The sequence below is a fragment of the Candidozyma pseudohaemuli genome (genome assembly GCF_003013735.1).
Source record: "Candidozyma pseudohaemuli strain B12108 chromosome Unknown scaffold00005, whole genome shotgun sequence".
Taxonomy (NCBI): Eukaryota; Fungi; Ascomycota; class Pichiomycetes; order Serinales; family Metschnikowiaceae; genus Candidozyma; species Candidozyma pseudohaemuli.
The window spans coordinates 563,022-584,601 of record NW_020194439.1 but is presented as its reverse complement, the minus strand read 5'-3'; the positions used below and the strand labels follow the sequence as shown (position 1 = coordinate 584,601).

The following is a 21,580-nucleotide window of genomic DNA, read 5'->3' as shown; positions in this document are numbered from 1 at the left end:
TTACTTCACCACTTCATCAATTCCTATTTAAACAATGGCTTCCAATCCTCCTGGCGCTTGCTGTATCGAGTCTAACTTCCACGAGGGCACACCTCTGGGTAACCATCAGAATGTATTTGGCTTGGACACCTACGTGACTGGATCTGAAAACTCAAAGAGAGTGATTGTGATCTTGACTGACATCTACGGTCACAAGTACAACAACACTCTTTTGGTTGCCGATCAATTGGCCAAGTTGGGCGGCTACAAGGTCTACATTCCTGACATTTTGGAGAACGACCCAGTTCCAGCCACCCACGGTGACCTTGGTCCATGGTTGCAGAAGCATACTCAAGAGGTCACCAAGCCTATTATTGAAGGCTTTTTGAAGCCATTGCGTGAGCAGGTTGGCTCCGAAACCTTCGTGGGTGTCATCGGTTACTGTTTCGGTGCCAAATATGCCATCCAGCAGATTGCATCTGACGGATACGCCACTGCTGCAGCTGTGGCTCACCCCTCTTTCGTGACAATTGAGGAGGTTGAGGCGATCAAGAAGCCTCTTCTCATTTCTGCTGCCGAGACCGACCCTATTTTCACTGTGGAGTTGAGACACCAGACCGAGGAGGCTTTGGCCAAGATCAAGGCCAGATACCAGCTTGATTTGTTCTCCGGTGTTGTGCATGGTTACGCCGTCAGGGGCGATATCAAGGACCCAGTGGTCAAGTATGCTATGACCAAGACCATTTCTGATCAGGTCCAGTGGTTCGCTCAATTTTAGATTATGCGCACTGTCTATACCGAATGTATGTAGCCTGTCAAATGTATGAAATCCGCACCTAATTCCTGGCAATTGATAAGACAACGTTACTTTCTTTTTCCTGACTTGTAAGCAATGGGTTCCGAAAAAGAGCTTCCAATTTACGGCAATGGCAATGTGGCCCCAAAGAAGCGCAATTGCAAAATGGTGTGGTCTTTGGGCCTCGTTTTAGTCGGTCTTTCTTGTTACTTATTGAGCGGAATTTCGAACACCCAAGGGTACCTCGGAGATACCTTCCGAAGCTTCTCTGGCGACGATGGAAAGAATCCTGACTCGCTCTGTCCAATTGTGGAAAAGGTGAAATTCTCGGACTTTGTCTACGAGAGTGATACTGTTGACCGGATTCTTCATGATGCCAAATTCCGCAACCAGTCGATCGAGAAGTTACTCGGAGCCGTGAAGTACCCTACTGAGATTTATGATGAAATGACCCGTCCCGAGGAGGCCGACTCCGTTGACGAGTTGTTGAAGATCGAGCCAGGTTGGAAATACTTCCAGGACTTCCAGAAGTACTTGAAGAAGACTTTCCCAAAGGTTCACGAGCATTTGAGCCTTGATAAGGTGAACGATTTTGGCTTGGTTTACACTTGGAAGGGTAAGGACGAAAACAAGAAGCCATTGCTTTTGACTGCCCACTACGATGTTGTTCCTGTTCAGAAGGAGACTTTGGACCAGTGGACTTTCCCACCCTTCACTGGTGGCTACGATGGTAAGTTCTTGTACGGAAGAGGCGTGTCTGATTGCAAGGACTTGCTTATCGGATTGCTCGAGACCGTCGAGCTTTTGCTCACCGAGGACAAGTTCTCGCCAGAAAGAACGATCATTTTGGCCTTTGGCTATGACGAAGAAGCCGGAGGTTCCGGAGCTCAGAAGATCTTCAAGCACTTGGTGGGTAAATACGGCCCCGACTCGATGCTTCAAATTATTGATGAGGGTTCCTCGGGATACCAAGAGATGGAGGGTCTCAATGTGATTTTGCCTGCCACTGGCGAGAAGGGTTACGTTGATTCCTTCATCGAATTGTACACTCCAGGAGGTCACTCTTCTGTGCCACCTAAGCACACTTCTATCGGAATTTTAGCTAAGCTTCTCAGTGACATCGAGGATGCCGAGTTTGAGAGTGTCATCACCAATGCTAACCCTGTCTTGAACCAGTTGCAGTGTTTGGCAGAACACTCTCCATTGATTGACAATGACTTGCGTAAGAACATTTTGAAGGCCCATTTCGACACCAAAGCAAATGAGGCTCTTTTGAAGTACCTCAGGGCTCAAGTCTCCCAGAAGTTCCTTGTGACCACCTCCCAAGCTATTGACATCATTTCCGGTGGTGTCAAGTCGAACGCTTTGCCTGAGCACGCCTCTGCATTGGTGAACCATAGAATTGCCGTCGAAGAGCTGGTCAAGTCGACGTCTGAAAAGGTCTTGGGACAGATTAAACAGATTGCCGAGAAGCACGAGTTGGGCTTGATCTTTGAAGGTCAGACAGTCTACGAGCCAACCGAGCACGGCTACTTCAACTACACTCTTAGACAAGGCTTGGAACCAGCTCCAGTGACACCTACTCAAGACGAAATCTGGAACTTGTTTGGCGGTTCCCTTCGTCACTTCTACGAGGACGTCGTTTTCGCTGGCGAATCCAAGGAATTCGTTTTCGCCCCATCTCTTATGACTGGTAACACCGACACCAAGTGGTACTGGGACTTGACTCGCAACATCTTCAGATACGCACCAGGTCTTCCAAACCCACACCTGAACATTCACTCGGTTGACGAAAAGACCAATTTCGACGGACACCTTCTGATTATTGCTTTCTACTACAACTACTTGCAAGTTGTTGATCAGCTTGCGCAGTAGTGGGGTTTTAGTGTATAGTGCGATGCTCATCGCTATCGAAGCGCACCGTAATACAATTCTACCTTTTACTTTCTTAGCATCATCATAATTAGACATCATGCCAAGTGAATTGGAAGAACTTGTTGGCTTCTTGCATTCTCCTCAACCAGCCGTTGTCCAGATTGCCTTGGACAACTTGGTCGGCTACTCCACTGGACCTCAACAGAAGGTCTTTGCCTATGATAACTACACTGCCATCACAGACCTCAAGAAGCTTTCCAAGGACTCGGGTAAAACCACGGTCAGTCAGTCAGTCACGATTTTGGCCAACCTCTGTGATGACGAGGCAATGAGAAAGCTTATCGTCGATGATGTCGACTACCTCAGCTTCTTGGTTTCAGAAATCACTAGACTTTCGAATACAGCTACCGACTTGATGTGTATTCTCCTCGCAAACTTGGCCAAGAACGACTCCATTACAAAGATATTTGACATCACAGTTACCAGAAGTGATGAAGCCAAGAAGGTTTTCGCTTCCGACAACGCCATGGACTGTTTGATGGACTGCTTTGTCAAAGGTGCAGACCGCAGCTTGAACAAGTATGCTGATTTTGACTATCTCGCCTACTTCTTTGCTGATATTTCCCGTTTTAGAAAAGGAAGAGACTACTTTGTCACTGAGCAGGCCTACGACGGCGTTGTGCCTATCTCCAAACTTCTCGTCTTCACTGAAAAATACGACTCCAAGGTCAGACGTGAGGGTGTTGCTTCCACCATCAAGAACTCCCTTTTTGATGTCGAGAAGCACGAGCCTTTGGTGAAGGACGAGAACATCAACTTATTGCCATACCTCTTGTTGCCAATTGCTGGTCCCGAGGAGATAAGCGAGGATGAGATCTTCGACCTCCCAGAAGAGCTTCAACTTTTGCCTCCAGACAAGAAGAGGGACCCTGAGGAATCCATCATCTGCACACATCTCGAGTCGTTGCTTCTATTGTGTACCACAAAGGAATTGAGAGAGCACCTCAGAGAGAAGGCTGTCTACCCATTGATTAGAGAACTTCACAAAGCAGTCAATTCAGAGGCCATTGCTGATCTTTGTGACAGGTTGGTGCAGCTTTTGATGAGAGACGAAGCGGCTCCAAAGGCAGAGGACGATATGGATGTGGAGAGTGATGAGGATGACGATAAGATCGTGGAGATCGCTTAGGTAAATAGTCGGGTGTATCATTAAATGCTATACAAAGAGCGCAAATTTTCACTCTTATTCTTCTTTGAGGCGAAGCTGTCCGTCCACCAATTTGAGATTAGTTTTGACAATGCTGATGATCCGGAGCTTGTTGTCTTTATGCATGCTTATTCTGTGTTTCAATTTCAACAAGAGCTCCTTGGTTGCCAAAGGTTGTTTCCTCACAATGTCTAACACCTCTCGGGTGGTTACCAACTCGCCGTTGGCACCTGGGTCCTCCAAATTGGTTCCTCCAGGAGCCTCTGGGACTGGCAGGGCACTAGCACTCTTGGCGGTGGGAGAATCTTCTCTGCGCTGTTTCTTTGAGGCACTATGGGACTCAACAGAGCGAGCACGCTTGCGAATGTGGGGATTCCATTCACCTGGTTGGAATCCTTGCAAGAATTGCTTAGAGGCACGAATCACGACAAAGCCATCATTGATGCTCGTAACATACATCGTACGAGGCCTGTTAATGGCTTGGTCGGATAAGCCGTCGGTGGGTTCCTGTTTGACTGTGACTTCCGGCTCTGATTCTTCCTCGCTCTCCAAATCCGATTGAGAAACATATGGGTTTTGAATCTCATTGTCGTCACTGTCATAAACACCACCTTCAGTCTTATGTAGCACCTTCTTGAGCTTCTTGCCCTCTTTGTCAACCTTTCTTGACTTTTCAACCTCAAAGAGATCATTTATCTCATCGTCACTATCTTCAACATCTAGCTGGCCTCCCAAATGAGCTGCCTTCAACATCTCCTTCTTCATTTTCTTCTCAGACAACTTGTTGTCTTCCTCGGCACCGTCCATGATAGGAGCCTCCTCATCGTCTGCGAATTCCTCGTCGAAATCCAACTCATCATGATCTGAGTCACGATCATTGAGGGATGAGCCACCCTGGACCGTACGCATACGCGAGTTGGCAGAGGCGCTTCTAGCAGATGGGTTGACTGGCGACCCAAACTGATTGCTGGCACCATTGCGCTTGAATCTACGATCAGAACTTTCACCCTCATCCATGTGCTTCATGAGCCAACGAGGAGCAGATTGGTTCTTCTCCATTTTGGCTTCGGCCTCTTCTAAGGTCAAAGTTGCGTACTTGTTTCTAGGCGTGAATCTGTAGACCTTTTCAGCTGGAACCATCTTGAAACCGTCCTTGTCAAAGACGAAAAGAACATGAGTACTATCGGTCAGACCACCTTCGTAGTTACCCACGAAAACGTTCTTTCCGTCGTAGTCCTCGATGACCCAGGGATAGTATTCTTCATAACGGAGCTTTCTTTTCTGCTCGTCCATCATGTGAACCTGCTTAGTCTTTCTCTTAAACATGTTCCTGCGATGTTTACGAGCACCGCCATCTGGGGCCACCTGGGACATGTCCATTTTAGTAGCAGTGGGTTCTCCATTTTCATCCAAGACAATCTCCTCTGGGTCTTGCAACAAGTCCACTCCTCGTTCCTTGCCTTCTTTCTTTCGACGATCAATCTCTTCTCGCGTGAGCTGGAACTGGATATTCCTAGGGTCTTTTCTGTGTAGTCTGACAGGCTTTGTAAAGTTTTTCATAATGTCAACGTCCTGTTTTGTCTGGAACTTCATGATATGGTTCCTAGTGTCTTGCAAATCGTTCTGAGTGCAAGCCTTCAAAGGAATCATATTCCAGTCGCCTCCAGCAGCAGGCCTTGGAGCAGGCAGCATTTGGGGAGACTGATTCTCCTTCTTGACGCCTGGCTCTCTCTTCACCGGTGATTGACTCATATCCCTCGAAGAAGATGCTGATTAAGGTACAGTTGATACTACGATTATAGTGTTCGCACACTTTATACACTACACTATGGTAACGGCTGAGGGGCACTGGATTTTTCATTAGAGCCTATCAGTTTAGTAGATTTCTGGATTTCAAAACATAAGAGAATTTGCTGTCGAAAATGTTGCAATTGGGCTTTCTCAATTGGTATTCGAAAAGAACTTTCTGGAAGTGTGCAAGGTTAGAATTGAGTAAAAATAATGGCTGCGAAATTCAATCGCATCGCAAGTCCATGATAGGAGGGATATACTGACTCTAGAAGTCCAAACAATTATTTCTAAAAATATTGGTAGTTCACTTCTGCTAGTGATTATTCAATTATGATTTGTCCAATTTTTCTTTTCACTCTTTTGTCGTCTGGCCTCTTCCATCCTCAATTCTCGGTAGGCCAGTATTTTGCACCCAAATACTATACTACATGAGATAGTCTAGAAAAACAGAAAATTTCAATTTAGCTTCTTTCAGTAGTTTACCTCTCTGGTGGTATTAAACTTGCCTTTTCGGGCTGAAAGCGTGACAGATATTTTCTGTAAACGTCCTTATACCTACCTTCCTTGGTTGACCTAGGCATGACGATACCAAATATGTCATCCATATCAAAATATGGAAGCCCAACTGCCTTGAATATTTAATGCAAGCTCTTGTCCATCCGCAGATTATCAGTACACTAATTTTATTATCATGACCAATTTGAATCACACCATGGCTTACCAGCCTCCTCAGAGTCATACTGCCAGAATTTCCCACACCACAGAAGATCTTCCCCATCCACACATCGAAGGCTATGATCATGCCAAGATCATTGGCCGCCTTCAAGAGAGCTTGAAAAGGGATCGTTCTTTAAAGGCCTCCATGAAGAGAGGTAGTCGAGCTGTCATCGATGTAGCTCAATTGATGCCGCCATTTGCAGACGAAGAGCGATTGGATATCAAATATGGGTTCAAGTACCATATTAAAGAGCTCTTCAAACACCCAAGGGCCGAAATCAAGTTGCTCAGTGACAAGTTTAAGCGCAAGATGTTTGCCTTTGCAGATGCGCCCATGCCTTGTAGAGGGTTTAAAACTAGCACAAGGAAGCCCAGAAGCTTTGCCAGACAGAATTCTGGTGGAATTTCTCCTCATAAAACTTCCCCACAAAAACCAGCAAGAAGTCCACCCAAAGAGGCACTACACTTTGAGAAGCTGTTTTTCCAAACTCGCAATAGCTTCCTGACCGAAAGATCCTATGGAATGAATCCAGTCACTCTAACTCATTGCAAACAATCCCCAAGCTCGTTACCTCCTTTTGATGGGCTCCAAGAGGAATTGAAGGTGTTTGACCACCTACCAACCGAGCCAGATAGTTTCAAAACCCTCGAAAAGTTTGTTGAGAAGCAGCTGATGCTCTGCTCAAGCTCGATAGTACGGCCGAAGCTGTGTGGATTGCGTCCAAGAAGCATTAGGCCTGCTGTCTTTTATGGCACCCCCAGAAAAAAGCTCTTCCTCAGAATTGATCAAATTATATCTTGTATTGAGCAGGAGAAGACCCTAACAGACCATTGCAACAAAACGACTCAAAGACACCGAATCGATGCTCTCTTAGCCGACTTGAGCTCAGAACTCGATACCTTAAACGGCAAGGTGAACCAAAGGCTTCTTGAAATATCCAAAACCTACATCAATTACAGTCTGACGATGATGCGTTGCCTGAAGATGATGAAGGAGCTATTCGAGGATCATATTATTTTTCGTCAGAAAATGATAAAAGAGTTCACAATCAACGGTGACTTCAAGGGCTCCCCATCCACACGAAGAGCTCTCACGACGCAACTAACCACCCTACAGTCATTGACTTTCCAGATGTACTCCATCCACAATCAAATAGCTGCTCGCCGAATCAGACTATGTGGAGATCTTCGAGTCTTGAGCACAATTGACTCGAGGATTGAGGAGTATTACAAGGAGATTGCCTTGCTCCACCCATCTTTCAAAAGCTTGAGAAGGAAATCAAACAGCATTCGGCGACACGGTTTCCGGCCCTTCAATCGGGCAATTCTTGACCACTGCAAATTCTGTGGAGAGGCATTTCAGGTTATTATTCCTCTACGAGATCGGATCGTTAGAGAGATGGAAGACCTCTATGCGGCCCTAGTTCGCTTTTGAGTGGGACAATGTGAAGCTTCGTTGCAATGCAATTGACATGTGTCAGAAGTACCCTGAAGCGTTATTCCATGCTGACCCCATAACGGTAATTAAATTGTGAAAATACCATCAATACAAAAAATAAACTAACATGCCTTGTAGAAATGTAGTTGTTAGGGTCTCGAGGCACCTCGCTTATTGTAATGAGGACTTCCGCTTGGCCGCTATAATTTTCAAAACTTTTTTAGAAAAAGAATGAGAAGTTTTCATCCCAGTTAAATACCTGCTCTTGTTCAAAAACTAAAATTCTCCCTTTTTTGTCCTTTGGTGATTCACCCTCTCGCTAATTCCGTTTTGCAGCCTCTACCGGCAGCGCGAGGCCGGTACCGGCGAGTTTTTCACCGATATGCACCGAGTCAGTGTGAAAGTGTCAACCACAACCTGCCACTTCAAACATGACTGAACATGAAGAAAAGCCGCCTCCTCCAAAATACCTAGGCTTTGTGGCCGGTATGTTTTCAGGCGTGACGAAAAACGCCGTCGGGCATCCATTCGACACGGTCAAAGTGAGACTACAAACGTCAGAGGGCAGGTTCAAGGGTCCCATGGACTGTGTTTGGCAGACCTTCAAAAGCGAAGGTATCAAGGGATTTTACAAAGGATTCACGCCTCCTTTGGTCGGCTGGGTCCTTATGGACTCGGTGATGCTTGGATCACTTCACCTATATCGAAGACTCGTCAAAGAGAATCTCTACCCTGAAGAAAAGAAGTTACCGCTTTCAGGTCATATCATTGCTGGCCTAGGGAGTGGCTGGACGGTGTCGTTTGTAGCTGCGCCAATAGAGCAGTTCAAGGCGAGACTACAGGTCCAATACGATGCTAAAACCAGAATCTACACTGGTCCGCTTGATGTGGCTAAGAAGCTCTGGAAGATCTCGCCATTGACATGGTACACTGGTCTTTTCAGTACCATGGTCTTCAGAACCAACTTCATCTTCTGGTGGGGCTCATATGAACTCATCACCAACTGGTTCAAAGACAACACCAAGATGTCGCCAGCAGCGATCAACTTCTGGTCTGGCGGTCTCTCTGCAACAGTGTTTTGGATTTTTGCCTATCCTGCTGACGTTGTCAAGCAAACCATCATGACTGACAGTCCATTGAAAGAGCACAAAAAGTACCCTCGCTACACAGACGCTGTGAAACACATTTACCGTGAGAAAGGACTCGCAGGTTTCACCAGAGGTTTCGGCCCATCCATCTTGCGTTCGTTCCCTGCCAATGCGGCGGCACTTGCTGCCTTTGAGGCCGTCATGAGGTTCTTGCATTAAACTGTCTTCAATTCCCCTATTTAGATTCATTATAGACTCACTTCTCGAGGTTTTCCAGCACCGTAGCTTCCAGCGCCTCAGTGTTCGTTTCCCATGGCTTGCGTCTGATGGGAGCCTCTGACTTTGAGCTTTGTTCGGGCAAAACCGTGTCTGGGATTTGCTTGATTCCAGGAACAGGCTTGCCCGAGACAATGAGGTCGACAACGTGCTGGTAATTGTTTGAATAAGGCGCCTCTGCCGCTTCAGCAGGTGCAGACTCAGGCTGGGACTCAGACTCGTCCACATAGGTGATTTTACCGCCATTGTTTCTCTTCCAGGCATAGTAGTCGTCAAGGTTCAAAATATTGCCCGTGTGCGAGCAAAAGAAGAAGGACTTGGCCTGGTCAATGAGCTGTTGTTTCTGAGGAGCTGGGATCCTGTCAACTGTGGGGTCAGATTCCTTGAGCTGTTCTAGGTGGCCCTGAAGAATCTCAGAAAGGCCATCCTGGAATTCTTTGAAAGACTCCCAGTCGTAGTTGTCGAACTCTATGTACACTTTTTCTTGTGGGTCCGCCATTATGGAGTAGTAAGTCAATACTTAATCGCAGCGCGACTTGAAAGTGTAAGTATCACCGCCAGAAATCACCATGAAAATCACCACAGAGCAGCTCTTCATATTGGGTGTTCTTTTGAGAATTGGCTTCTTCTTGTTTGGCCTCTTCCAAGACAAGTACATGGCCGTGAGGTACACAGACATTGACTATGTCGTGTTTTCAGACGCTGCTAAGTATGTGGCAGATGACAAGTCGCCCTATCAACGAGAGACCTATAGATATACGCCAATGCTTGCATGGATTCTTCTTCCAGTGACGTTCGGTGGAAATTGGGTTCATTATGGCAAAGCTCTCTTCATGTTGTGTGACATTATTACAGGTGCCCTTATCACAGAGATCGTCAAGAAAGAGACTCCAGGTTCAAGCACAAAAGACACTTTCTTCCAGAGAAACAAAACCACGATTCTCTCAGCCATTTGGCTTCTCAATCCCATGGTCATCACAATCAGTACTAGAGGATCGTCTGAGAGCGTCCTTTCCTGTTTTATTATGCTCGCCGTTGCCAATTTGTTCAGAGACCAGTATATCATGTCTGCCCTTTTCCTAGGATTGTCTATTCACTTCAAGATATACCCAATCATATACTTGCCATCAATAATGTTGTTTCTCGCTTCGAAAAAACCCCTGTTGATCAAAGCATGGCAGAACATTCCTTTCCTCGGGTGGGTCAATACCGCCAACTTGTCGTATCTTGTTGCAACATTGGTATCGTTTGCCGTCCCAACGTACCTCATGTACGATTTTTATGGTTATGAGTTCCTCTACCACTCATACCTTTATCACTTGACCCGGTTGGATCACAGGCACAACTTCTCATTATACAACTTGGCCCTCTACCTCAAGTCTGCTCAAGATTATTTGCCTCAAAACCTCGACTCAGAGAACTTCCTCACTATTGCTCTTCAAAGCATCGAAAAAGCAGCTTTTGCTCCCCAGATCGTCCTTTCAGGGTTGGTTATTCCACTCGTTTTGGCCAGGAGAAACCTTACTGCATGTTTGTTCATCCAAACCCTTACATTTGTCACTTTCAACAAAGTCATGACATCGCAGTACTTTATCTGGTTCCTTATCTTCTTACCAAGCTATTTGGCTACCTCCCAATTACTTTCGAAGCTGAATGCAAGAAAGGGAAGTCTCATGCTCCTTCTTTGGATTGCATCTCAAGGTATGTGGCTTCTTTTCGCATACAAATTGGAGTTCCTCGGCGAGAGCACATTTACCGAGCTTCTCTTTTCATCGTCCATTTTTTTCCTCGTTAATTGCTGGCTCATTGGTGAATTTATCGCTTTAGCGTAATAAATGGTTGCAAAATTGTGCACGTGATTTAGTTCACGTGCGAGATACGCCAGTTCTATCACAGCGACTGAGATGAGTTGGAGAAATCTCAAGCCTAATAATAATCAACACTAGCATCAATGTCTCGCATGGAATTATATTCTCCCGAAGGGCTTCGGATTGACGGAAGAAGATGGAACGAATTGCGCCGTTTCGAGTGTCAGATAAACACGCATCCACACTCCTCTGATGGATCATCATACGTCGAGCACGGCAACACCAAAGTCATGTGTATTGTTAAAGGTCCAATGGAGCCACGTACGAGGGCCCAGCAAGACCAAGACAATGCCACGCTAGATATCAACATCAATGTTGCCAGTTTCTCAACGTTGGAGAGAAAGAAGAGAAGCAAGAACGAAAAGCGCCTTATTGAGCTCAAGACCACCCTTGAAAGAACCTTTGAGAAGAGTGTTCTAACGCATTTATACCCCAAAACACTCATAGAAATCAGTGTTCAGGTTCTCGCACAGGATGGTGGCATGTTGGCGACCATTACTAACGCCATCACATTGGCACTTATAGATGCTGGTATTTCCATCTACGACTACGTTTCTGCCGTCACTGTTGGCCTCCATGACCAAACCCCCCTTCTAGACCTCAATACATTGGAAGAAGGAGATGTCAGCAATTTGACTGTTGGTGTTGTGGGAAAGAGTGAAAAGTTGGCCATGTTGCTCTTGGAAGATAAGATGCCATTGGATCATTTGGAGTCTGTGCTAGGCATAGCCATTGCCGGTAGTCACAAGGTCAGGGAGTTGCTTGATGAAGAGGTAAGGAGACATGGAAACAAAAGATCAGCAAAGCTACAAGGTTAAGTTCAAGGTGTGATACAGAGAGCAGTTTGCTCTTTTCTGGCATGACCCTTTGAAACGACACTTTAGCAGGAAGGTTTCAGTTTTGAAAGTCTCAAAATCAAGAGAATAATGGAATGCCTTACCCGATAACTATAGCTCCCTACTACGCTACAAGCCAATCTTTTGGAAGACATGAGGACGACAAGCATGCATAGAAAGTAAACGAATAGAATAACTTCAAGGTCTACAGTTGCATTTTAATACTTTTTTTTTTTTTCTATTTTTTCAACTTTTTTTTTTTTTTTTTTTTTTTTTTATATTAATTTTAACTTCATGATCCTAAAACAAATGGACCAATCAGTACAATCGAGCAAACATAAGCTTCATTAGCATGGGTAACACCAACAAAAAGCCGCAAAAACGTTTCTTGGTATTGGTGATGGTGTAGTCCCACACAGGCCTCGAGGCACTGACGGCTGGTTCATTCCACAAAGCGAAAAAGTCGGTGGGGAAGTATTCCGACTGATTCTTGGGGAAAGTGAGAGCCTTGAAGCCAGCAAAGTCACCAGGTAAGAAGGAGACATTCTCCTTTGGGTAGAATACCTCCTGAGCCTTGAAAAAGTCTCCAGGAAGGTACGTGACATACTGCTTTTGGGCCAAGGTCAGCATGAAGAATGGGAAGTCGCCGAGCCAGAACTCAGTATTGTTCTTGGGCTTCAGCAAATGTGTTTCAGGCCCAGGTACCTTGGTGTCAAGTTCCAAAACCACGGTTTCAGGTTCTGGCAACTCGGATTCAGGTTCTGGCACCTCGGGCTCTAAAACCTCTTCTGGCTGTTCAGGCTCTGGAACCTGCTCGGGTTCTGGAACATGTTCGGGCTCTGTAACCTTGAAATCGGAACCCAAAATCTCGACGTTTCCCAGGAACTCGAAGACATCCTCTCCATCATCCTCCAAGCGGTCAGACTCATCGTCATCCACCTGAATAAGCATGGTAGAGAATTCGTTACTGTAGTTGGGCAAGTAGTGGCCACGGACCTCGAGCTCCTTGACGTTCCAGTAACGACGTCTGAACTGCTTTGGGGTAGGAGGCAAGCGAGTGTTGGACAATCTCAACTTCTCTCTTGCAGCCTCTTCAGCTTCCTTAGCAGCCTGTTCTGCAAGCTTCTGCTCAGCTTCCTTTGCAGCCTGCTCCGCTTGCCTTGCGGCTTGCTCTCTTGCAGCTTCTTCTTTTGCAGCTTGTTCCTTTGCAGCTTGTTCCTTTGCAGCTTGTTCAGCTGCCATTGCAGCTTCCTCGGCAGCCATTGCAGCTTCCCTTTCTGCCTGCTTCTGGGCCTTCTTCTCGGCCTGCTTTGCGGCCTTTCCTGCCTGCTTAGCAGCCTTTCTAGCTGCCTTTTCCTCTTGCTTCGCAGCCTTGGAAACCCGGGTTTGGGAAGGTGGAGGACACTCGGAATCCTCCTTGGTTCCAGCTTCCTTCGCGTTTGTGGAAACTGGAACGGTCTTCAGAGTCTCGACAAGGAAACTCTGGGAACTTTTTGGGGAAGGTTTTTCTGTGGGAGAAGACACAGAGACCTTGTCGTTGTTTAAAGCCTTCTTGGGGGAAGGTGCAGAAACCTTTTCGTTGTTTGAAGACTTTTTGGGGGAAGGTGCAGAGACCTTTTCGTTGGTTGAGGACTTCTTGGGGGAAGTGGTTTTTGGTGGGCAAATAGTAATTCTAACGGCCTTGTTCGAGGCCTTTGAAGTACCCACATTGGTGGAAGCCACGGAGGCTTCAGAAATTGGCTTCTTCTCAGAAAATTCTGGAACCGGCTCAACGGTCTCCAGGATGACTGGCTTGAGCTCAGGAGCTGGAGGCTTGTCTCTCTTCATATGCTCCTTCACAAGGCTTTCCTTCTGAGCCCTCTTCCAGTTGTAGCGCTTGAATTGCAGCAATCTGTACTTATAAAACTCCTGGGCTTGGTGCACAGGGTTCCAGGTACACTTTTCCCTGAGGTAGTTGAAGTAATCGAACTCCGCTGCATCCCAAGGAAGGTCAATCACTGCGGTTTCGTGGTCGACCCAAATGGAGCCATTTTTTTCAAAAGTGGCATTTCTGAAGTCCCTGGGGAAATGGACTCCGCAAATTCTGATACACTTTTCGGTACACATTGTTGTCGTTGCTTGTCGTTGTTGCTTGTTGATACTCGTTGATGTCGAAGACTGATAAGCTTAAAGGTTCCAAACTTTTTTGTTCAGAACTGTGGTGGTCAAGTAGATGAAGAAGAAAACAAAAACCGGCGGGAACCACCTCTATTTATGTTCAAACGGATGGCTGGTGGCCCTCCTGTGAAGCTAATGAATGACCGTCAAGGTCACGAAAGAGCCATAAATTGACTGGAGTTACCTCTTGGAATTATCAGGACGTGACATCTACGATATTTTCTACCATTGAGTCATGCCTTTGGCGTAATATTTATCTGCTACACTTGGACCTTCCATAATGGCTGCGAAAACGTCATGCGAGACGCTTATCTTATCTTGCGTTTTACTCCTTTGGAAGAATATTATTTCAAACCAGCCATTAGAGTCATGAAAGAAGAGAATGGAATCTTCGAAAGGTCCGATTAGGTCAGATAGGGTGGAATATTTTTTGTTCTTATGATTTGAAGCATTTTTATTATTTGCCCAAGTGTGCAAACGAGCAGCGACGAGGGCAGAGAGCTCAAACTATTTTGCATCATTCAGGAGGTCAAGAAGTTCTCTCAATAGTCATGATGCCCAGGGATTCACAATGGGTAAAGTTTGATTTGCTTGATTCCATATCTTATCTCGACCAGTTGTAGTGAACCTCAATTCTGTATAAGTCAGTCTATCGCCAAGTCGAGGTAGCGAACGCCTTTACCGAAATAATATTTTTGAGCCACTGAACTCAGTCATGTAGGTTAATCATAAAAAAGATTGGAGTGATAGTATTTTTGCTGTTCCCCTAATGGGTGTGATTACTACGTGCTCTGCTTCAGTGAAGCCTACGCCATTGTTCCAGGGTACCTCCATCAATCAGCTGCTCTATCGTTCTGCAATTTTCATCGTATTCCATGTAAGGACGTGTTTACGCTAACACTCCTCTTTTCCCAACCATTCAACTCCCTTCTAAAAAAGCTCTCTACCAAGTTGAACCTCAGTGCCCCGACATCTCACGAAATGGTTGCAAATGCGTCACATCCTTGCAGAATTATCAACTTACCGGTGAAAAAGTAACACCATAACATCCTACGTTTCAAACTTCTACCACTCTAATTCCACCAAGCCAAACAGCCTCAAGGCCAAATTTCACTCGGACTTTGCCGTCCCTGATTCACCGTACTACAAGCGAGCGAGCCGCTGTCATGTGCTTGGCATGTGTCACTTTTGGCAGCCAACGGCAATTCTGAAACACTTCCAGTTCCTACCGAAAGAAAAGCGCCAAAATCGCTACCTCTCCCCTAACTTTCACCAAAATTGACCCTAACTCAAATCATCTTCACAATCTGCCTCGGCACCCCGCTTTTCATTATTCACCGGCCAGGATTCCAATTACGGTGCGCACATAAACATGGCAATCTGTCTGGACCTGCTTTCGCACGACCTGGGCGTATAGTAACACGGTAGTTTTTTCGAAGCCGTACACCTGCATTGTGGGTGACTTTCGAATCATACCGGTTGTGATTTCTCTCCACGTAATCGAACTTCGTCCACATCAAAAAAAGTCTGGGTTCCGCTGCAAGTCGCGCTTGTTCCAGAAACTCTCACCCAAGGTTTGCCCGTTTATCTTCATATAGGCGGCTGCTCCACACCGAAACTTGCATTTTATCCTGAATCACTAGGTGGCCTTTCTCGAATCACCAACGTCTCCATACCCCAATGTCATACAGAGGGCAAAATCAGTTCAACAACCAGTTCAACGCTGGTCAATTCCAGCCCAACCAGTTCAGTCATGGCCAGTTCCAGCCAAATCAGTTTCAAGGAAACCAGTTCCAGTCCTCCGGCGGAAGACAATCGGTCAACATTGGCCCAGTGCCCTCCCAGCAGTCTCCTTTGGCCAAGGCCGAGGCGTTCCTTAAAAAGGTCGAGGACTTTTACGACAAGATCTTGAGCCCTTACAAGGGCTACATCCCAGCCATAGGGCGTCTTTTCATTGTCGCCACGTTCTACGAGGACGCCGTGAGAATCTTCTTCCAATGGTCCGAGCAGGTCTATTATTTGCATGTCTACAGAAAGTTCTGGAAGTGGCTCACCGTTCTGTTCCTCTTCTTGAACATCATCTTGATGTTGGCTGCTTCAACGCTCTTGGTCTTCAGAAGACATTCAATGTACGCTACCTGTGTGCTCACCGGAGTGGTGGTATTCCAAGGTTACTTTTACGGATTGATTAGCGACAGCCAGTTCTTGTTGAGAAACTTGTCCGTCGTGGGTGGCTTGATCTTGGCCTTCTCTGATTCCCTTGTGAGGGATAAGAGGTCCTTGAGCATGCCGGGCTTGCCGATGCTCAACAACAAAGACGAGAAGAAGTACTTTTTGTTGGCCGGCAGATTGTTGTTGATCTTTTTGTTCTTGGGATTCGTCTTTTCCGCAAACTGGTCCTTCGCTAGAGTGTTGATCATCCTTGTGGGACTTGTTGCTTGCGCATCCATTGTTGTTGGTTACAAGACCAAGATTGCCGCCGGAGTGATGACTGTTCTTCTCTTCACTTATAATGTCTTTGTCAACCAGTTCTGGAGATACTCTTCGCTGAACGCCAACCGTGACTTCTTGAAGTACGAATTTTTCCAGACCTTGTCCATTGTTGGTGGTCTTCTAATTATTGTCAACGCTGGCGCCGGTGAGTTGTCCATTGACGAGAAGAAGAAGATTTACTAAGTTCTCTTTTCAGAGCGTGCAAAAGACCCACAGTGTGGTTGTCAGCAATTGGGTCTGACAATCATCATTGTACCTCCTGTGCCAGACCTTCAAAGACGGCATCAAAGGTAAATAAAAATTACATAAAACTTGTCTTTAGACTATTAGTTCCCGTACTGTTACAATATGTGGCTCTCGATAGGCTACCCTTGCAGCGATACCTCCGTGCACCAATATGATTGCATCGCTACTGATTGTCTCATTTTATAACCTTGCAGAATAAAGACCAATACCATGGCAGACGAGTCAAAATGCCCTGTTGACCACTCTCAACGAAGCACATGGATACAGAAAATGGGAGGTAACCCTCATAAGGAAGCAGCTCAAGCTCAGGAAGCTACAGGTGCTGCTGAGGCGTGTCCTGTGGATCATTCGGCTAGAGCCAGATGGATGGAGAGTGTGAAGGTTTCAACGAAAGGAGCCCCAGAAGCGATAGAAGTTGACGGATGCACTTCAGACAAACTCAAGGAAGAGCCAAAGTTCGAAGCGAACTCCAATCTACCTCTAGAAAGAGAGATCAGCTCTATTCCTAGAACTGATACCAGGACAAACTGGATATACCCTTCCCAGAAGCAGTTCTTTGAGGCGATGAAGAGAAAGAAGTGGAATCCAGAGGCGAACGATATGCTGACAGTTGTTCCTATCCATAACCATGTTAATGAACTCGCATGGAGACATATTCTCAACTGGGAAAGATACAATTTAGAGTCGAGCAACCAGAAGTGTGGTGGCATCTCTTTGACCAGCTTTAAAGGTGACCTGAAGAAGTTAACTCCCCGTGCATGGATCAAGTCTTCGTTGTTCGGCCAAGAGAAGCCCTTCGACAGACATGATTGGACGGTCGATAGATGTGGAGTTGAGGTGCCATATGTCCTTGATTTCTACAGTGAAGGAGAGAAGGGTGGTGTTTTCGTTGATGTGAGGCCCAAGATCAACTCTTGGGAGGGCTTCAAGTTGAGGATCGGAAGGGCCCTCGGTTGGGCATGAGGAATGACCTTCTTGTAAATAGGAATATTAATGGCATTTTTGGATAGTTACATTGCAGTGCTTGCGGCATGTCTCAAAGATCATCACTATGTTTCGTAACTGCTTTATTTAAATAGTATGTACAGATGTCATCAGCAAAGTCTATCTTCTTCCCATGAACTGACCGGACTGGCCCAATTTTTGCATGTTCTCGCCAACCTGGACGTTGGTCTCAAAGTACTTCGAGACACATCTGTCTAAGCAGAGAGACTCCTGCTTGTTGAGGTCGCCCTCGGCGTATGACTTGTTGATACACTTGGTGTGACACTGCTCCACGAGAGAGTTGAACATGCCTGTGACCATGTCCAACTCGGACTCGGCAGCCTGGATTTTCTGTTGGGAAGACACTTGGGGAGCACCGGTGAGTCCGAACATTATGTGTTATATCGTCAATAGTATAGTTGCACCTGCAAAATTTTCGAATCTACTCGACAGTGAGACCTGGTGTACGGATCCCCATGGTGCACGAAGTAGTGTTCGCAGCCAAGAAGATCACATACTTGGATATGATAAATGACAGTGGCAGCCTGACATAATCACGTCACTCTTGAGTTCGTCTTTATACCTGTCGAAGTATTCCGCTTTTTCTGACACAAACTCCACCATGCCATGGCATAAGGTAATTTGTTTTCCTAGGATCGAGCACCCTCCGCCGTAGAACACCATTCTGGAGTTGCGGAAGTTGGGATTCCCCATGAGTAGGTCCATGGTTCTGCCCGATATGTTTTCTCGTAAATCGAAAAAGAATCTCATGAATATCCATGTTTGCGTTCGGAGATTCAATGCTGGTACCCTTAGTAAGTTCGGATTTGTCGTCGTGAGGGAGAATCTTGCGAGTCTGGAGACATCGTACCGGTCACTAACGTATGGCTCGGGGTCGAAATGTCTGAGGTAATCGTTCACAAAACCTCCAACGAAGAGAACATATTCTCTGTTGTCTTGCTCATAGAGAAGCGCATGGTGATGACAGGCACGAAGCTCGGCCTCCACCAATGGAGCATTGTTCGATGCTGCTTCTAAAGTGAGCTTTTCACATTGCTCATCTTCGAAAGGCTGTTTTGGTTCGTTGTAGTAGTCGTAAGCATAACTTTGCTGTCTGTGCCACTTGGAAGTGTTGAAGTTGAAGATGTAAATATCGCTGCAAACACGATTATTCTCATCCACACCTCCCTGGATCATTAAACCTCGCCTTCTTAAGAAATTATCAGTTGTTTGTGTGCTTGATCTCGTTGACTTTTCGCTGGTTGAGAGAACTTCCTGGTTTCCCTCAGTACGAGGCTTGGGGACGTCATCGGCAACGAGGTCCTGAGCAAGGGTCTGGAGTGAGCAAGACTCGTTGTTGGAATCCACGTTTACCAACACGTAGGCGAAGAAGCCACGCCTCGTCGGCCACATGGAATTTTTGTTGCGATCTGTGGCATCGAAGATAAGGGCTTCCTTGTGAAACTTTCCTGCTTGGCCGTCTTCAATAATAAGCTCGAGTCTCAAAAGATCATTAGTCGCTCTGAAAGCGGTTCTTTCATTCTCGTCAACGTATTTGACAAATCCACCGAACAAGAATACAGTGACCGAAAGCACACCTGATTCGATAGCTGAATCTTTGGCTGCGAACAAGCCTTCACCAGTCAGACCAGAGCCCAACGAGGTCGAGTCGTCCGGACTTAGCGTCCGTTCGACAGCTTTAGGCTTCTCGATTTTGAACGTTGTAGAATCGATCTTGACTTTGTCCACATTACCCGAGGCGCCACTCAGTAGTGACCCTTCATCACTCACAGTTTCAATGGACTCAGCCGTAAGTGCTGATGGATTATGAGGAGGAGACTGCGTCATATGTCTTGCTGGGGAAGTAGAAGGCGTGGATGCGCCAGACGCCCTGTGTTGTTTGACCTGATTAGTATAAGAGCTTTGAGGCACTGGGTTTGGACTAGGAGTGCCACCCCTTAGACTTGCCAAATTGTGCGTCTGAGTTTGAGCAGAGCTAGCGCTCAGGCTCTGAGAGCTTTGGCCTTGGCTGAATGCATGATTGTGGTGGTTTCTGTGGAATATGCGTGCTGACTTCATGAGCATAGAAGTCATTTTCAGAGAGCTTTCGGAGGCTGAGTTTGTGGGGGAAATGGCGCTGCCTGGAGCACGGCTCTCACTTGTTCTGCCAGAAGTCTTGCTTGATGATTTCGTCAGTTGGTCTGTGTTCTGGCGCGAGATTTGTCTGGATGTTGTAGGCGTTGAAGACCGTGCTCTGCTTATGGTAGAGCTTTTTGTTGATTCTGGCACCAGCTGGTAAGACTGTAGGCCCTTGGAGGGTCGGGGTTCCTTGAGAGTTGTGGTCTCTGGATTTTGCACTGGTGTTCGAGCTCGAACCGGGCTTGTAGGGGTGAGAATCTCTTCAGCCAACGGTGTAGTGTCTACACTGTTGTATGCAGCGGGAAGATCAGGCAGCACTAGTTTACTGGAATGCAACGAAGCTTTTTCCAACCGGTTAGATACCAAGGCATTGCCTATGGAACCATTGTAATGCACCTCTGAGTTTGACTTGATTTTGATCTGCGTGAACTGCTTCGTTCTCACGTCGAGGATAAAGCCGTACTCGTTGAGCCTGATGGACTTGTGAACGATCCACCTGTTGATCTCTTCCTTGTATTCCACCTTGTCCACATCGACATGGAAGCCACCGCTGTAGAAAACGTATGAATCAGCAATCATTGTGCCCTCCATAGCACAGATATCACCTGGATGAATCTCTGAGTAAAGTTTGATCGGGTTAGCCTGAACAGTGCCCTTCATGGCATCGAACAATATCATGTCGGTGTTCTGTGTGACACAGGGGGACATGAGAACATGTTTGTTGATGTGAGGGGGCAAGTCGTAGGGGAAGTAGACCGAAATTCGGGACAAGTCTGTCAGACGGGGGATACCGAGGCACCTCAAGCTTTGTCGGGTGTCGACCACCAAGCCACCAAACATCACGGTGAGGTTTTCCACATCAAAATGGGTCTGGTAGCAGAATTGGCCTGTTCCCTCAGACGTGTCTTTGCGGGGCTGCAGCGTGGAGTAGGAGAAGTTGGGAAGCTGGAAGTATCCAGAGAAGGACGAGGCATCCCAGTCACGCTTGAAGTTCTCGGCGTAGTCCAGCGTATCGTCCGACCGCTTCAGCAGCTGGCTGACAGAGCTCGATCTCGTATTTGAATGCGGTAGCGCCACTTTCTCCAACTGGACATGAGGGCTCAAGTACACCTCTGAGTTCATGGTTTGTCCAAAGTTGGCCCTGTTGAACTGCTCGAACGGAGCATACTTCACTAACGTGTACGGCGCAGGCATTCCATGGTACCAGTCCTTGGTGTGATTACTAGTAAACTCCTTGTCACGAGCTGCTATGGCCTGGAGTCTTAGGAAGTCCAGGTACTCCAGCAGACGGTCACCCTGGACCGTGGAAGGAGGGATGAGCATGACGCTGGGCCTGGTTCCTGGGGGATTGTGATTGGATGCTTTTTAGAAGCTACCAAATTGAGGGGAGAATTGGGGTGGAAAGAAAGGTGTAGTTTGGGATTAAGTTTGAAGACTGGGGTAGGGTGGAACGTTATTGATGTGCTTGAGAATGCTGCAGGAACCAGCAAACAATGGAACGTTTTGATCTGTGGCGCCCGATACGGGGGTCTGAGAAAAAAATAACAAAAGTGGCGATGAAGTGAATTTATGGGTTTGTTTTAGATGTGAATTTAATGCCCATTGAGGTTGGTTTTTGGTGATTGACTTACTGGGTTGGTGATCGGCCTAGAGATGGTTCGCATAGACACCTACAGAGGTTCAAGGGTAT

At 46.6% G+C, this 21,580-nt stretch overlaps 13 protein-coding genes across 13 annotated transcripts; 8 read left to right on the top strand and 5 right to left on the bottom strand.

Annotated features, from left to right (window-relative positions):
• Positions 1-34: 34 nt before the first annotated feature.
• Positions 35-757, top strand: C7M61_002697 (uncharacterized protein; the record flags this gene model as incomplete). Its single annotated transcript, XM_024858064.1, has 1 exon — positions 35-757. The coding sequence occupies one exon, from the start codon at positions 35-37 to the stop codon at positions 755-757; it is 723 nt and encodes a 240-aa protein (XP_024713990.1).
• Positions 758-871: 114 nt separating this feature from the next.
• Positions 872-2,650, top strand: C7M61_002696 (uncharacterized protein; the record flags this gene model as incomplete). The annotated part of the gene is made up of 1 exon (XM_024858063.1): positions 872-2,650. The coding sequence occupies one exon, from the start codon at positions 872-874 to the stop codon at positions 2,648-2,650; it is 1,779 nt and encodes a 592-aa protein (XP_024713989.1).
• Positions 2,651-2,747: 97 nt separating this feature from the next.
• HGH1 (Hgh1p) lies at positions 2,748-3,839 on the top strand (the record flags this gene model as incomplete). Its single annotated transcript, XM_024858062.1, has 1 exon — positions 2,748-3,839. The coding sequence occupies one exon, from the start codon at positions 2,748-2,750 to the stop codon at positions 3,837-3,839; it is 1,092 nt and encodes a 363-aa protein (XP_024713988.1).
• Positions 3,840-3,893: 54 nt separating this feature from the next.
• On the bottom strand, positions 3,894-5,609 carry TFG1 (transcription factor IIF subunit; the record flags this gene model as incomplete). The annotated part of the gene is made up of 1 exon (XM_024858061.1): positions 3,894-5,609. One exon carries the CDS (start codon positions 5,607-5,609, stop codon positions 3,894-3,896), a length of 1,716 nt encoding a protein of 571 aa, XP_024713987.1.
• Positions 5,610-6,360: 751 nt separating this feature from the next.
• On the top strand, positions 6,361-7,800 carry C7M61_002693 (uncharacterized protein; the record flags this gene model as incomplete). Its single annotated transcript, XM_024858060.1, has 2 exons — positions 6,361-6,677; positions 6,930-7,800. The coding sequence occupies 2 exons, from the start codon at positions 6,361-6,363 to the stop codon at positions 7,798-7,800; spliced, it is 1,188 nt and encodes a 395-aa protein (XP_024713986.1).
• Positions 7,801-8,234: 434 nt separating this feature from the next.
• C7M61_002692 (uncharacterized protein) lies at positions 8,235-9,110 on the top strand (the record flags this gene model as incomplete). Its single annotated transcript, XM_024858059.1, has 1 exon — positions 8,235-9,110. The coding sequence occupies one exon, from the start codon at positions 8,235-8,237 to the stop codon at positions 9,108-9,110; it is 876 nt and encodes a 291-aa protein (XP_024713985.1).
• Positions 9,111-9,147: 37 nt separating this feature from the next.
• On the bottom strand, positions 9,148-9,666 carry C7M61_002691 (uncharacterized protein; the record flags this gene model as incomplete). Its single annotated transcript, XM_024858058.1, has 1 exon — positions 9,148-9,666. One exon carries the CDS (start codon positions 9,664-9,666, stop codon positions 9,148-9,150), a length of 519 nt encoding a protein of 172 aa, XP_024713984.1.
• Positions 9,667-9,736: 70 nt separating this feature from the next.
• On the top strand, positions 9,737-11,866 carry C7M61_002690 (uncharacterized protein; the record flags this gene model as incomplete). Its single annotated transcript, XM_024858057.1, has 3 exons — positions 9,737-10,868; positions 11,114-11,808; positions 11,837-11,866. The coding sequence occupies 3 exons, from the start codon at positions 9,737-9,739 to the stop codon at positions 11,864-11,866; spliced, it is 1,857 nt and encodes a 618-aa protein (XP_024713983.1).
• Positions 11,867-12,189: 323 nt separating this feature from the next.
• On the bottom strand, positions 12,190-13,977 carry C7M61_002689 (uncharacterized protein; the record flags this gene model as incomplete). Its single annotated transcript, XM_024858056.1, has 1 exon — positions 12,190-13,977. The coding sequence occupies one exon, from the start codon at positions 13,975-13,977 to the stop codon at positions 12,190-12,192; it is 1,788 nt and encodes a 595-aa protein (XP_024713982.1).
• Positions 13,978-15,708: 1,731 nt separating this feature from the next.
• Positions 15,709-16,704, top strand: ERV29 (Erv29p; the record flags this gene model as incomplete). Its single annotated transcript, XM_024858055.1, has 1 exon — positions 15,709-16,704. One exon carries the CDS (start codon positions 15,709-15,711, stop codon positions 16,702-16,704), a length of 996 nt encoding a protein of 331 aa, XP_024713981.1.
• A 273-nt stretch (positions 16,705-16,977) lies between these two features.
• Positions 16,978-17,730, top strand: CYT2 (cytochrome c1 heme lyase; the record flags this gene model as incomplete). Its single annotated transcript, XM_024858054.1, has 1 exon — positions 16,978-17,730. One exon carries the CDS (start codon positions 16,978-16,980, stop codon positions 17,728-17,730), a length of 753 nt encoding a protein of 250 aa, XP_024713980.1.
• Positions 17,731-17,871: 141 nt separating this feature from the next.
• On the bottom strand, positions 17,872-19,845 carry C7M61_002686 (mitochondrial import inner membrane translocase subunit TIM10; the record flags this gene model as incomplete). The annotated part of the gene is made up of 2 exons (XM_024858053.1): positions 17,872-18,116; positions 18,315-19,845. 2 exons carry the CDS (start codon positions 19,843-19,845, stop codon positions 17,872-17,874), a joined length of 1,776 nt encoding a protein of 591 aa, XP_024713979.1.
• Positions 19,846-19,906: 61 nt separating this feature from the next.
• C7M61_002685 (uncharacterized protein) lies at positions 19,907-21,213 on the bottom strand (the record flags this gene model as incomplete). The annotated part of the gene is made up of 2 exons (XM_024858052.1): positions 19,907-20,131; positions 20,176-21,213. The coding sequence occupies 2 exons, from the start codon at positions 21,211-21,213 to the stop codon at positions 19,907-19,909; spliced, it is 1,263 nt and encodes a 420-aa protein (XP_024713978.1).
• Positions 21,214-21,580: the final 367 nt, after the last annotated feature.